The 16,641-nt window shown below is 36.9% G+C and overlaps 1 protein-coding gene across 1 annotated transcript in view; it reads right to left on the minus strand.

Moving 5' to 3' along the window:
• Positions 1–16,641, minus strand: part of LOC110891173 — a 55,839-nt gene that overhangs the window by 1,935 nt on the left and 37,263 nt on the right. The window contains exons 6-7 of the mRNA XM_022138844.2: positions 15,431–16,330; positions 12,408–13,340 (exon numbers count right to left, since the gene is read on the minus strand). Coding sequence (XP_021994536.1) covers positions 12,408–13,340; positions 15,431–16,330 — 1,833 coding nt within the window. The remainder of the gene's footprint in view (positions 1–12,407; positions 13,341–15,430; positions 16,331–16,641) is intronic.

Genomic DNA, 16,641 nt, shown 5'->3' on the forward strand with positions numbered 1-16,641 from the left:
TGCAAATATGTGAAAGGGAAAAAGAGAGTTACATTGAACATAAAAATTGAGAAAAACAAAATGCGTTATTAACTTTTTTTAGAAAAACTGTAAATTACATTGAATCTGTCTACATTTACCCATACTGCAATTATACCAGGCAAATGGGTTCCACTTTGTACAGAGTATAGCAACCCATCCCCACCTCACTACCATCTGATTAAACTAAACTGTAGCAGACCAGAGCCTAACTAATGGACATATGCTAATTCATATATAGACGAAAGATCAAATACAAATAAAATTAACGTACAAAACGAGTACGAACTGAAGGTTTTACTAAAAAATGCGGTGGCATTTTCGTAATTATTAGTAATTATCAAAATTACTCTACAAATGATCCTGTAGAGTAATTTTGATCTTGGTAGAGTAATTTTATAAAATGTTATTGTAGAGTAATTTTGATCTTGTAGGGTAATTATCAAAATTACTCTGCATCAAAATTACTTTACAAGTGAATCAAAATTACTCTACAAGTTTATCAAACAACATACAATTTTAAATTACTCTACAAATGATCCTGTAGAGTAATTTTGATCTTGTAGAGTAATTTTGCAAATTTTTTTTAGCATTTAATTATGGGGTTTAGTTTTATGGTTTAGTTTTCAGCATTTAGTTTTTGTGTGTGTGTGGGGGGGGAGGGGGGAGGCAGCCCAACTTATTTTCCCAGGCCTAGAAACCTTTTATACTTACCAAGTTTGTAAATACGGCCCAAACACAATATTTGAATTACTTAAATACTTAAATTATATTAAATCACATATAGTTGGATATGTTAAATGATAATGTAAATGGAATCCAAATCCTGTGGTTTACTACAGTTTAATTTGCTTAGATTTTCAAAAACTGGGTGTTTCTTAATCAACCCAAATTTGATACATTGGCCTTGTTTAAGAATGTCGACGTTCTTTAAAACCAGTGATTGAGATTTTCTCTGACAATAGGCGTCCATATGTAACATGGGTTTTTGACGAACACCAAACCCTTGAATAACGCTTTTTGTTTTTTTTTTTTTTTTGTTTTTTTTTTTTGGGGGGGGGGGGGGGATGGGAGGCAGCCCAACTTATTTTCCCAGGCCTAGAAACCTTTTATACTTACCAAGTTTGTAAATACGGCCCAAACACAATATTTGAATTACTTAAATACTTAAATTATATTAAATCACATATAGTTGGATATGTTAAATGATAATGTAAATGGAATCCAAATCCTGTGGTTTAGTACAGTTTAATTTGCTTAGATTTTCAAAAACTGGGTGCTTCTTAATCAACCCAAATTTGATACATTGGCCTTGTTTAAGAATGCCGACGTTCTTTAAAACCAATGATTGAGATTTTCTCTAACAATAGGCGTCCATATGTAACATGGGTTTTTGACGAACACCAAACCCTTGAATAACGTTTTTTGGTTTTTCTATTTTCAAACAAAGGGTGAAATGATAACATAAAAAAATAATACCAGAAACAAACATCCAATGGGGGTTACGACCGAGTATACATAACACATATCGGATGTAGATCTATGGGTGGAGTGTCGAAACTATGGCTTTTTGGTGGATGCTTACATCGCAAGGAAAAGGGATAAACATGGGAATCGATGTGGTTTTGTTAGGTTTGTCAAGGTGAAAGACGAAGAAAAGATGGTTAAAGCACTAAAACAGATAACGTTCCATGGTTGGAGAGTGTGGGTAAACATTGCAAGATTTGTGAAAGTGATAAAGGAAAAACCAGTACCAGTATTGGAACAAAAGAAAGTGTGGGCTAGGAAAGATGCCAGCATCCGGAACGATGATGGTTTAAAGAATGGTAAAACATTCGCGATCGCCGTTAGGGGGGTGGGGGTGGTCACTAGTGATAGAATTCCATCACTCAAAAGCACCCAATCAAGTTCCGCTATGTCATCAATCATTTTTCCATCACTCACAACCTTTGCCTATCACTTACAACACCCAAAAATAAACCCCTATGTTCCCTCACAACACCCATTTTTCACGGCGTGATAAAATCCACACCTGGAATATTGCACGCGTGATACACTATGGTGGCGGTGGTCTTCACAATTGTTCCACACGTTATAATATGCTATCACGCGTTATAAACCATCCGCCCCCACTCCCCTTAGTGGAAGTGAACAGGCGATAACAGAGGAGAAGGTACTTATCTTTAACCAGGATTCAAAAGCTTATGAGATGTGGAGAGGCAAAGCAATAGTTGGTGATCTGAAGAACTTGCGTTTACTAAGAAGAGCGAACCTGATGAAAACAGTCGTAAACCTGAATAATGTCGGAATTAGGTATCTCGGCGGTCTGAAAATACTTATCACTTTTGAAAGTAAAGAGAAGGTGGAGGCTTTTTTGGCAAAGGAAGGGGAGAAACGTAAACAATGGTTTGATACGTTGGGACGGCCAAACTATCCCTTTTCAGCGAATCGCATGGTTAAGAGTTCGAGGTGTGCCAATACAATTATGGGAAGATGGAGTACTCAACTGCATAGGTGAAAAATATGGTAAATTGGTACAGCCTTCAACGACCGATCCAAAAGATTTAAACTTACAGTTCGATAATGTTGGGGTTATTGTTAATAGTGGTGAAACCATAAAGGAAGAGATTTTGTTCAGGTGGAAGGGGCGATCTATTTTGGTTTGGGTTGCTGAGATGTGTGAATCGTGGGTACCAGAATTCCTAACCGAATCGAGATGCAATCGGAGTGAATTAACAAAAACAACTAATAATGATGATGTTCAAGCACTCAACAGAGAATGCTCAATCACCATCGGCAGAGAAACCAAGAGTGGCGGATGGTGAAACTCAAACGTCAGGGGAGGAAAGTGAAAATGTTATTTCAGGGAACGTTAAAATTGTAGAAAATTGGAATAATATTAATGATGATATTGGGAATTTCAAAAATGATGGAGAGTATGTCTCCAATAAATCAGGAGGAGCTGGAGAGACATCATCGGAAACACAATCCAGTCAATTTGGTGGGACCCATTCGTTGACTAACGGACCAGTTGATGCTGGATTAAATACAAAAGAGAATAGTGGGCCTATTAATAAGGCCCATAAAAAAAGGAAGAGATCAAGCCTTGCAGCGGCCGGTGCTAAGAACATAAAGCACAACTCTCAAATTAATAAGGGTAAATTACCTGATCTGAATTTAGAGCTGTCTGATGAAACACGTTATGGCCCTAGAAAGAAGCACCAAAAAAACCAATTAAACTGAGCAGATGGAAGAACAAGGTGAGAATCATTCGATCAATCGAAGAAGATTTCTTTGCTAGCAGCGAAGAAGGTCCTTCACTCGAAGATGAGTTCGGTCAAACTGGGAGGAAGAACCAACAGTAGAAGACACAGTGGTCCCTGAATCAAACGATAATCAGATTGATACTCAAACACCCAGACTATCAGGTGAAGAGGTGAACCAAGAGATTATGGAAACAAATAAAGTTGGGGAAAAAGTAGGAGTGAACCTGGCAGGAAAAGAAGGTTTGGTTAGAGACCAGTTGATGAAGAACAGTGATATGTACCAATCGGATTTGGGATAAATAATCCGTTGAGTGGATTAATCTCAAAGATAATTAGAGAGAAGCCAGAGTAACAATTTAGAGAGGATATTAGACTTTCACAATTTTCATTCCTATCTTCAAATATAAAACCTCCTGCTCTTATATAGCCACTTCTAAACAAAAAGTAAATAAATAATGTTAAACTAACTCCTAACAAGATGGAAATAAATGTTACTGGAAGATAAGAGCATCCCCATGATCTCCATTATTTTAGCACACTAAAACAAAAAGTAAACCACTTGTTCAAAATAAGGACGTTATACTTGGACCTAGGTTCGGTACATAACAATCCTGCACGCTTCAAATCGTTCTTGTCCTCAAGAACGGAAAACTTTTCTTTTTGCCACGGTGGTCGCCATTCGACTCGTCCGATTGCATTTGGTGTGGTCTTAACGAGTCGCCATGGTGGTCGCCATGGTGGTCGCCATTCACGAATGTGCTCTTTTATGACACACATGAGATTAATACCATAAATAACACCCATGCATTTGGTGGTATGCTTTTGTGTGTCACTAAAATATGTAGTGACTTTGTAGTTAACACCAAACTTCTCTTCAAATTCTGAGATGGCCTTGAATGAGTTTAATATAATTTCACTTTGGACAGAAGCTTCCAAATATTGTGTGGATTGTATTGGTGTGATTGTTGGTGATGTGGGCATTTGCGATGGTGCTTGTTGTGGGGGTGATTTCAGCGCAGACGCGGGTGACGGAATAGGTGGTGTGGTGGCTGGTTTTGGTGGTGGAAGTGTAGGTACGGGAGCGGAAGTTGGTTGTGGTGATGCGGCAGCGGGTGACGGTAGCGGTGTAGAAAAAATGGGTGAAGTTGCCCATCTCCGGGACTCGTTTTTGAGAAGATCGATCATCTCAGCAATCGTTGATATGATTCGATCCAACAACTCGTTCCATTCGTGAGCGTCCATGAGGGGATCAAGACCGCTCTGATACCAATTGATATGTACCAATCGGTTGATACATAATCCGTTGAGGGGATCAAACTCAAAAGAAATTAGTAAGATGCAAGACTTGAGATAAACTCTAGATTTTCATTCATAATCTAAACAATTGTTAATCGGCTGATATATAGCCTTACAATACAATACGCACTACTTGCTATTTAAAAGGATAACTACCCACTCAAATAGATAATGGTAACCCACTCCTTAAAAACAATTAATTCCATAAATCTAATTAACTAAGTTACTAATATTGCATGATAATATTCACGATGTGATGCATATGTTTGATATGTCTTCATGACTTCGTTTGTTTCATGCACACATCATTCCACCCCACTCGAATTCGACTTGTTCGCAAGGAGAAAATCAGGTTACAACTTGGTGGAAACCACGGCGGACGCCACTCGGTCCGTCCCAAAGCGTTTGGAGAAGTCATAGTGAAACGCCACGATGTGGTAGGTGGGGTTGTGGGTTTTGTGACTGTGAATGGTGCACTTTTCGGTGGCAAAAGGGCTATGTGAGCGGCTTGTTTCGGTGTTGCTGAATTTGTTGGTGCGGTGGCGGAAACGGGTGGTAGGCACATAACATTCCCGCCCGGTTGAACTTTGAAGAATCATAGGGCTGGCAAGTGTAGAACTTCTAACCACATATTTTGTTGATGGTGTGGGTGTAAGTTTCAATGCCGACTTGGCAGTTAAGGGGACTTTTTTCGGTGGTGGAGAGGTAGGTGATGGTGTTGCGACGGAAGCGGGTGACGGGACACATGGTGCGGTAGAGGAAACGGGTTGTGGGAGTGTAGAAAAAATGGGTGAAGTTGCCCATCTCCGGGACTCGTTTTTGAGAAGATCGATCATCTCAGCAATCGTTGATATGATTCGATCCAACGACTCGTTCCATTCGTGAACGTCCATGAGGGGATAAGACCGCTCTGATACCAATTGATATGTACCAATCGGATTTGGGATAAATAATCCGTTGAGTGGATTAATCTCAAAGATAATTAGAGAGAAGCCAGAGTAGCAATTTAGAGAGGATATTAGACTTTCATAATTTTCATTCCTATCTTCAATAATAAAACCTCCGGCTCTTATATAGCCACTTCTAAACAAAAAGTAAATAAATAATGTTAAACTAACTCCTAACAAAATGGAAATAAATGTTACTGGAAGATAAGGGCATCCCCATGATCTCCATTATTTTAGCACACTAAAACAAAAAGTAAACCACTTGTTCAAAATAAAGACGTTATACTTGGACCTAGGTTCGGTACATAACAAACAGGAGGATGTCCTTCCTCAATGAATTTCGGTTTATTGAACATTAAAGGTGCAGGGGGGGCGGGGAAGGCGATAGGTGTAAGGATTATGTTATCTAGATATAATTTGTCTTTTATTGCATTACAAGAAACACAATTCAAGGATTTACCCTACATATTAATTAGAAGATTCTGGGATAATTCAGCTTTTGATTATTCGAAGGTGGATGCAGATGGTAGATCTGGTGGGTTACTTTTGATCTGGAACTCAGGTTTGTTTAAGAAAAATTTAGAGATAAAAAAACAAAATTTTTTACTCACAAAAGGGCATATGGTGGGCGAAACTGTGGAGTTGATTATAGTCAACGTGTACGCTCTGTCCAATTTGTCTAGTAGGAGAAGGTTGTGGGATGATTGGCTAGCAATAAGGCAAACTATGCAAGGTAGATGGACTATGCTTGGAGATTATAACGAGGTAAGAGTACCGGAAGATAGGTTTAACTCACACTTTGATGCTAATGGTGCAATGTACTTTAATAATTTTATCCGGGAGGGAGGTTTCCAAGAATATAACATGGGCGGAAGAAGGTTTACATTTTTATCAGGGGATGGCACTAATCTAAGCAAAATAGACCGAGTCTTTGTTTGTAGCGACTTCATGTCTAAGTGGCCAGCAGCAACATTAATTGCTCTTAGTAGAGAAATCTCTGATCATAGTCCCCTTATTCTCACAACAGTTGATAACTCATTTGGACCATCTCCATTTCGGCTATTTAATAGCTGGTCAGAACAAGCGGGTTTTGATGAAGCAGTTAAAAAAGGCTTGACTCTTGGAGTGCAATTCCCCATTTAAAGATGAGGTAATTGCTACTAGGTTAAAAGCTATAAGGGAGGAACTAAAGGTGTGGAGGAAGAAAGCGAAAGAAGAAAGCGAGAAAAACTTAAATGAGGCTTTAGCGGAGCTGAATATTTTGGATACTGAGGCGGAATCTAGACCTCTGAATGAAACTGAAATAAACAGGTGGCAAAATTGCAAACAACTAATTAGAGAGGGTCACCGGGCAAAGGCGTTGGATGTGCAACAAAAATCAAGAACAAGATGGATTGGCCTTGGTGATGAAAATACCTCTTATTTTCACGCTATTTGCAATAGTCACATAGCAAGAAACAAAGTGACAGGTCTCTGGATCGATGGACAGTGGGTTTCGGAAGCTAAAATAATAATGAAGGGATTTAGGAGATCATTCGAATCAAAGTTTAAAGAACCAATCAATAATAGGCCGAGAATGAAGTCGATCGGTTTTAAAAGATTAACGCCGGAGGAGGCGAGGTCTCTAATTTTGTCGTTTTTTGTGGATGAGGTCAAGGCAGCCGTGTGGGAATGTGGGGGTAATAAAGCACCAGGTCCTAGGTCCTGACGGTATTACTTTCACACTTATAAAGAAATTTTGGGATGAACTAAAGACCATGGTAATGGAGATGAGGCAACAATTTTTTTATTCATGGGTCTTTACATCACATGTGCAGTTCATCATTCGTTTCACTCATACCTAAGGTAACTGATCCAATCACTTTTTCTGACTTCAGACCTATTTCATTGATTGGAGTGGTTAACAAAATCATCTCCAAAGTACTTGCAAATCGTATTAAAGGTGTACTAAAAAGTGTTATATCGAGTGAACAATCCGCGTTTGTGATGGGTAGGAACATCGTTGATGGGCCGTTGGTCATAAATGATGTAGTAGGTTGGACGAAGAAACACAAAAGAGTGTGTTTGTATTCAAGGCGGACATAGAAAAAGCATATGACGCGCTCAACTGGAAATTTTTTATTTCCATTTTGACGCATATGGGGTTTCCGCCCAAGTGGAGGACTTGGGTCATGGGCATTTTATTTTCAGTCTTAATAAACGGATCCCCTTCAGGTGAATTTCATTATAGGAGAGGGTTAACACAAGGGGATCCATTATCCCTTTTTTTGTTTATTGTGGCTATGGAAGCTACCGAGTGATGGCCCTTATCTTAGTCACATGTTATTCGCGGATGACTCAATATTTATTGGGGATTGGACTGAGGTAAATGTGCGAAATCTAAAAAGAATACTAAGATGTTTTTACGTAGTATCGGGGCTGAAAATGAATCCTAAGAAAAGTTAGTTATTTGGTGTAGGTGAAGAAACGCAAGAAGCAACCCGTATGGCATCAATTTTTAATTGTAAGGCGGGCAATTTTCCATTTACTTATTTGGGATCGAAAGTTGGTGCAAATATGAATAGGGTTATAAATTGGAAAGAAGTGATCGATACTTTTAACAAGATGTTGTCAAATTGGAAGGCAAGATTATTGTCATTTGCCGGTCGAGTGACACTAATTAAATCTATATTAGGTAGTTTACCGAACTACTACTTATCTTTGTATAAGTGTCCCATTGCGGTCATACAAACAATGGAGGGTATACGAAGGAGATTCTTATGGGGAGCTTGTAGTCAAAAAAACAAAATTCGATGGGTTAAATGGGAAAGAGTTGTGGCATCAAAAAAGTTTGGGGGTCTCGGGGTGAGGAGTATTAGAGATTTGAATTTGGCTCTATTGATAAAGTGGTGGTGGCGCATAAAGATGGAGCCGGACCAAATGTGGGTAAAAGTAATACAATCAATTCATCATAACTCAAGAAGAGTCAACTCAATTCCGATAAAGAAGGCTACTATGGATATTTGGAAAACAATTGGGGAGATCAAAAAGGATTTTAGAAAATATAATATTGATGTAACAAGGTGCTTAACAAGCAAAGTGGGGGTAGGTGATAAAACTCTATTTTGGGTGGACACTTGGGTTGGGGAATCGCGGTTGCAAGATCGTTTCCCTCTGATGTATTTCCTAGCAAAACAAAAGAGGGAAAAAGTTTGTGAAAATTATAAAGTTATTAATGGTGCAAGATTATGGGATTGGGCATGGCTAAGGGCTCCGAACTCTGACTTGGAAAAGGGCGAAATGGAGGATTTGAATAAGTTATTACAACAGCAAAATGTGTCTCAAATGGGGGATATATGGGGCTGGAAAAACAAAAAAGATTGGTGATTTTCAGTTAGAGGCGTACGGAAACAGTTAGCAGACAGATTTGATCTCAATAACGTACCAGACGATTTCATTTGGAATAGATGGGCAACGTTGAAATGTAATATGTTTGTTTGGCGTGCGGTGGATGGCAAGATACCAACTGCTGTTTCATTAAGAAGGCGGGTTATCAGCACTTCTGTGGTGTGCAGAATGTGTGATCAAGACGAAGAAACGGCAGATCATGTTTTGATAACTTGCAGGTTCGCAGATATGATTTGGAGGAATGTGTTCATATGGATTCAAGCGGCATTTGTAGGTAGTATTGGAACAGTAAAACAATTGATGTATCAGGTGAATCATCTACCATGGAGTCAAAATAAAAAGATGGCACACGCGATATGTTTGCTTACGTTATGGAGCATTTGGTTAGCTCGGAATGGCAAAACATTTAATAACAGGAATGGAGTCATATAAAAGGTTCTGGATGAAATAAAGGAGACATCTTATAGCTGGGTGAGGCAAAGAACAAAGGTTCAGGGCAATATCTTGGAATGATTGGTGTAGGTTTACAATCAATATGTAATATCTATTTTGTTATGTTTTCTTCTTTCTTTGTTGTACGTTGTGTCTCGTAGCTTCTTGCTAAGGGGTGTGTTTGTTGGTTTTATTTTATATTCCTATTCCAAAAAAAAAAAAAAAACCCACCCCCTAGTTTACTCTAAGGCTATGGGGTGTGGGGGTCATGGATTGAAACATTATTTCCACATAGAACCATTAATTAAATGGTATACCATCCCCCTCCTTGATTAATGGTGGTTCCCATGGATTAAACCACGATTGCCACGACCCTCCCATTTGAAAATTTTAAGACAAAAATAAATTAAAAAATAAATGGGATAGTGGTTTGGGTCATGACCACATCCTTAGGGTAGTGGTTTTAAATGGTGAATTAAAAATGGATGACATGGTGCCTATGTGGAGGATCATGGTGGTCATGAGGGTCATGACTAGGGGTGTTCATCGGGTTTTTTCTTCGGGTTTCGGGTTTTTCGGGTCGGGTTGTTCGGTTTTTTATCTAGGAAAAATTGACCCAATAACCGACCCATTTAAAGTTCGGGTTAGTCGGTTTTGGGTTATTCGGGTTCGGGGTAGTTCGGGTCTGGTTGTTCGGTTTTTGGGTTTCGATGAAAAATGAAAAATGAAAAATTAATATTTTTTTTACAAGATATCATCAAAATTCATATTGCTACTTTAAAAATATCATCAAAGTTCAAACATTATTTGACAATATGCTATTATAATATTTAAAAGTCTCAAAACTTAATGTTTCATATATTAAAGACTCCAAACCAAAACACCTCTATAATAAAAAAAAACAATAAATGTTCAGGTTTTTTTTTCGGGTTTCGTGTTTCGGGTTTTTCGGGTCGGGTTGTTCGGGTTTTTGGTAGGGAAAAAGTAACCCGATAACCGAACCATTTAAAGTTCGGGTTGGTCGGGTTCGGGTTTCTCGGGTTCGGGTTTTTTCGGATATTCGCTAATTCGGGTTCGGGTGGCTTTGAATTCGGGTCGGGTTTCGGGTTTTGGATAAAAATGAACAGCCCTGACCACACCCTATAGCCTAATTGTTATGGAAGTGCTATAGAAAATATTAATATTTACGTAAGTAACTGTTAATAAATTAGGCAATTAAATATGACATCTAAAAAAAAATTAATAGTTACGTAAGTTAATGTTAATTGGAATTAAATATAACATGTCTAAATAGGTTGCAAGTCAAAAATAGTTAAACATAAAAAAGTTAGGGTTTAAAGTATAAAAAATTATTATCATCATGATAAATACATAAAAAAAAAGTGTATAATCAACGCGTTAACCAAACCACTCCATCTGATTCACTACCAATGGTAAAGGGTCAGGTATTGGTATTCTTAATTTAATACCCGATTATAGATTGTGTCTTACATTCTGTATCCTACACATATCTGTTACCCATCGGCTACAGGGTATACCAAAGCACGTATCGAGTATACCTCATATGTCATATGTGGTAAAAAAAAGTTACCCACTGTCAGGGGTGGAGCTTTTAAGGGGTAAGGGGGTGCACCGCCCTTGCCAATGTTTTAGTTAGTAGTGTAATTTTTTTGATTTTTCGTCCAAATTTTAAAACTATAAAGGTCCGCCCTCGCCAATTATTTTGCCTAAAAATTCTCTGCTCCTATCAAGTTTATTATCTAAAAATTTTATACATATTTTCGTATTGAGTTAAAAAACGTGAAGAATGGGGGCTATTAGTAATTTTTTATAATTGTTTTTAAACTTGAAGTGAGTTTAAATAAAGTCTTAAACTAGTTTTTATAGAAATGAAACTTGAGGGGTCAATATTTTTAACAAAACTAGAGGGTTCAATTTTTTTTATGTGTAAGAACTGGTCCTTTGAATGAATGAAGATTATTTAGTTTTATTTGGAGTTATTATTGTTTGACCCGACCATAATTGAATAGCGAACATAGCAACAGGAAAAAAAATGTTGGGTCCCATGACTTTCCGGTTATTGATAGCGAATAGCGGTCAATAGCGATAGACAACCTATATGCTACGTAGCGATAGCGAGAAATAGCGCCTGTTATTTCCTGTTTAGCGATAAGGTAGTAGATAATTTAAAAACTAAAAAATAGCTATCCATATTATATATATGTATTTTATAATGTTAATTTTATACTTTTTATGTATAAATTTAAAAATTTAAGAACCAAATGTAAACTACTAAAGACAGAGGAGGTTAAATGTTTAAATAAACAAACTATCTTTACACTTTTTAAGTAAAAAGTTACAAGTTTACTCATGAAAGATAGAGGGGTTAAATGTTTAAAAACCTAAACTTATTTAAACCCTAAAAGCCTAAAAGACACAGATACGCAGCCCGCTGTCTTCTTCCCCCTTCTTCCTGGTTTCTGGCTGAAAACAACACCGTCGCCGGAATTTGTTGCCAGAATTCACGTCGGAAGTCGCTATATTGTCGATATAAGGTCCACATGTACCCTGTGGCGGCATATGGCCCCCACACCACGCTATTCGATATAGCGGCAGCCATAGGCGCTATTGATAACTATGCTTTCCGGCCACGCAGAACCTTTAGTCAAGCTCCGCCACTACCCATTATGACACTCATTATCTAAAATCCAATCTAAAACTCACCAAAAACCGACTTAAAGTATCGAATACTCACACAAACGTCTAACAAATTTAATTTTTTTTTAACTTCAAGTTTTTAAGAACTTAAAGATATTATTTACTATGTTTCTTAAATTCATATACCATATTCTAGGCAGTTAATTGGACCGTATCACCTAATTAACAAAATAGCTATGTTACCCATCCCGATGTTTTTTTGTTCATTTTGGAGTTTTTTACCATCATGTTTTGACTTACTTTTAAGTAGAACAGGAAATAAAGATACAAAAACAAAAGGAAAATTACTATGCATGAATGATGAACGCCAAAAAATAGATAATAAAATAGAAAAGGGTCTTACAATATTTTCACGACGCAACTGAACTTCCAATGCTTTCTCAAGTTTAGCCACAATATAGTGCATATCTGGGCGGTGTGCTCGATCATCATTTAAGCAAGAATATGCTACCTTGGAGTATATGAGGAGTGATTGCGGAGACAATATTTGATTTAATAGATGAGGATGGATTATATCATGCAATGTTCCTTTTTCAAAATGATGCTTGACCAACTGAGGTAGAGACCTATCAGCCTCGTTATGAATTAATGCTTTCCTCACGCACAAAATTTCGAATAAAACAACACCGAATGAGTAAATGTCCGACTTGTGGGTCACACCTCCCATCTTTTCAATTGCGGGGTCCACACACCCCATTGTGCCAGTGTGTTCACAAGGGCACACCTGGTCCTTATAATTTACAGATTGTTTTATGGAAAATTCAAAACCGGATAACTTGGCTTCCCCATTCTCATCCAATAGAATTGTGTCGCTAGTGATGTTACAGTGTATGATACCATAATCACATCCCTCGTCATAATGGAGGTAACTCAATGCATGAGCCAGACCTACACATATTCTCAATCTTTGCTTCCATGTAAGGTTGGGGCTGCTTATATACTGCCCCAGACTTCCAGTGGCCTCATACGTGGTTATGATGATCTTTTCATCTTTCTCGTCAGAGAACCCAATGATAGAGACCAGATTTGTATGCTTGAAATCAGAAAGCACTGAAACTTCATTCAAGAACTTGAGGTCTCCTTCCCCGTCCTTACAATCAAACCTCCGTGCAGCAATATTTATATCCTTTCCAGACCAAAAGAGTCGTCCTTTATATGTGATACCAATTCCATCGTGTTTGATAATGTAATCATCATGAAAGCTGTTGGTGGCCTTTACTACATCTTCAAGTGGGATTCGTAAGGGAGCGAACATGGTCATTGTTGATGTCATGTTCTGTTATCAAGTATAAAGTAGTATAAAAACAACACGTTACAAATGAATGAGAAGGTAAGATCTAATAAGATGTAAGAGCAACAACATATACATAAATATATACGATCTAGCAGCCTCCATCCATGACTTTCTATTTCTTTTAATTTAGTAACCTTCATTAACTGAATAATTATGAATGAATTTTGTGGTACTTCCGATGTAAAAGGTCCACATAATCAGTGGCGGATCTAGAAAATCCGTCAAGCCGTAACGTTTTATAAATAAGCGGTAACGAAATCGAAAAAACGTCAAATTTTTCCAAAATTTACACTAATTTTACACTACCGCTGGAGCGCCAAGCCGTAGCGGAGGTTGCCCCTACTTACATTGTATGTCCGCCACTACACATAATATATAAAACTATGTAATATTAATACATCCGGTATATTGATCTTCATACCACATTTATTAGGTTTTCAGTTGTTTTAATTATAAGTACTTAAATATGACATAATATTCAAGTATTTTACCATAATGATATAAAAAACTAAAACATATATAAAATGCAAAAACAATGAACTAAAATATCCAGACAAATACAATTTTTAATATGTGTGTGTTGTTGTCGTTGTCATTAAAAGATTAATAGTGTTAGAAATTAGGGTGGAATGTATCATTCAAACACTTTAGGGTGTTTGAGTTTTCTCTACCCAATAATATTATGCCATGTCAACTCCCCCCTTTCACTCCTCATTTTCTACTTAAACACTAGGAATGATTTAAACACCCACTAAATTTAAAATAATTGATTGGTTCTCTCTCTCATCTTTCTCTCCTCCATTGCTTCTTATTCACCTTCGGTGAATACTCACGACCTACACCCCTTCTCTCCTACCCCCCACTCACCGATCCACCACCCGGAATCATCCCTCATGCGGCAACCCCACTCACCGATCCACCTTCAGTGAATCATACCGTCCCCCCTTACCATTGATAACCTTATACCATAAACACGAGTTAAAGTATGCATGGAACCCGTTTCATATAATTGAGTAGGGGTGTGCACGGTTCGGTTCGATTTTTAGGAAAAACCAAAATTGAAACCGATAATGTTGTTTTTAAAGCTGTTCGGTTTCGGTGTTTTGACCGGTTCAGTTCAGTTATTCGGGGTTATTTTGGTTTTTGAAACAAAATTATGTAAGATTTAAAAAACAAAAGTATAATTTAAAATTTAATAATCTTTCTGATATCTTTTTACATTCAAGTTATTATATTTAACATTATTATATTGAATACTTAACATTCAAGAATAAAATTAATAATTTATACTAGTAGTGGGGAGTTCAAATAAGAACAAATTACAAATTAAGAATGAAAAGAATAATTGATACAAAAGTAATTTGAACAAAACATTTAATGAGTTATCATTTATTTTTGCTATTCAAATTAATGAAATCTAATCAATTAATAAGTCTATCTAATAAAAGAATTGTGCACCTTACACAATATAAACAATCATGCACATGATCCTACATATTCAATGTTTCCTACACCATTAAAACAATGTTTTGGTGTAAGGTACAGAATGTGTAGGACTCAACTTTTTAAAATAATTTTGCGACTCATAATAAAATATGTGTAGGACACACCATTTTTAAATAATTTTGTCACTCCTAATAAAATTGGTGTAAGACCCAACACATTAATAGTCATGAAGGAGGAATTTATGGTGGCATTAATGAGATTTGAGTAACTCTTTAAAATATTTATTAGTATTCTACATCAAATTGTCTATAATACCCTTACTAATTAAAGCATTAGTTAAAAGTTGACAAAATGATATCTTAATTCACAACCGTTGATCAAAAAAATGTAGTTTTATCGGTTATTGAAATGGTTATCCGAAAACATGAACCTCCCCCCTACACTAGTATAGGTTAAACACTTAAACAACTTAAATGTAAACATAAAAATATATGGACTAGGCCTACTATTGTAACTTATCAGTTTTATCGGTTATTGAAATGGTTATCCGAAAACAAAAACGTCGGTTTTTGTTTTGGTTCGGTTATTTCGGTTTTCTGCTCACCCCAATAATTGAGATAACTTACTTGTAATGCCAATGCTTTCTTAAGTTGCATTAAAACTTCGTTTTTTGTCGGCCGTTCTTCTCTTTCATGATGTAGGCACCGGTAGGCAATCTTTTGGAATGTAGTAAATGATTTTGGCTTCATATGTTCCCTTATTTTCTCGAACACTACCTCATCATGCTTTCCTTCAACAAATTTGTTTCTAATGAAATCTGATATATAGTGACCCTCATGCTCGTGGGTTATAAATGTTGATCTCCCGCACAACATTTCAAATAATACCACACCAAATGAATAAATATCAGATTCTATAGTTAGGATTCTTGATTTTCTGTAAAATGGGTCCAAGTATCCCGGTGTGCCACATGCATGATCGATGATATAATCTGTTTCATGAGTTAATGGACTTATTAAAGAAAGCCCAAAATCACCAAGTTTCGCTTTCCAATCATGGTTTAGTAATATGTTAGCAGATTTGATGTCTCTGTGTATCACCTTTGCTTGTTTTCCACCTCCTCCATGTAAGAAATATAACGCGCTTGCAACGTCAATGCATATATTAAGTCGTTTCACCCACGTAAGAGAAGCATCATTCAAATACTTTTCAAGACTTCCTTTGGACGCATACTCATAAATAATGACTTTTTCATCAATTTCTTCACAATAGCCTACAAGACCAATGACATTCTCATGCTTATAATCCAAAAGAATTTGGAGCTCACTCAAGAATTGTTGTTCCCCTTGACCAAACCTCGTATCCAATCGCTTTGCAACAATGGTTTTATGTCCATTACCATCTTGAAGGTGTCCTTTATAGACTCTCCCAAATCCTCCTCCCCCGATGCAATTACGATTATTGAAGTTTTGTGTCGCCTGTTTTATCTCTTCAAGTAACATTTTGGGGTTGTCCTTGTTGTTTATCTGTTAAACATGACACACCAAGTAAAATACATATATTGATAAAAACTATTAAATTATGATGAATTGGTAATTTGGTGATATCATGGAAGGTTTAAATTGAACTTTTATCATTTCTGATATACTTCTGTATAAGTATATCGACAAAGTCCTAAATTGATAGTCTAAAAGGGAGGATTGAGAATCTCTATAATGCCTATAAAGTAAACTTAAGAGGTTGAATGCAATATGTTAGATAATGGAAAGGAGTTTTAGCAGTGTAAACCCCAACAGTTTGTGTTTTATTAGTTTGAATCTAACCTCATCAACCAATC

This window comes from Helianthus annuus, chromosome 11, assembly GCF_002127325.2.
Source record: "Helianthus annuus cultivar XRQ/B chromosome 11, HanXRQr2.0-SUNRISE, whole genome shotgun sequence".
Lineage (NCBI taxonomy): Eukaryota > Viridiplantae > Streptophyta > Magnoliopsida > Asterales > Asteraceae > Helianthus > Helianthus annuus.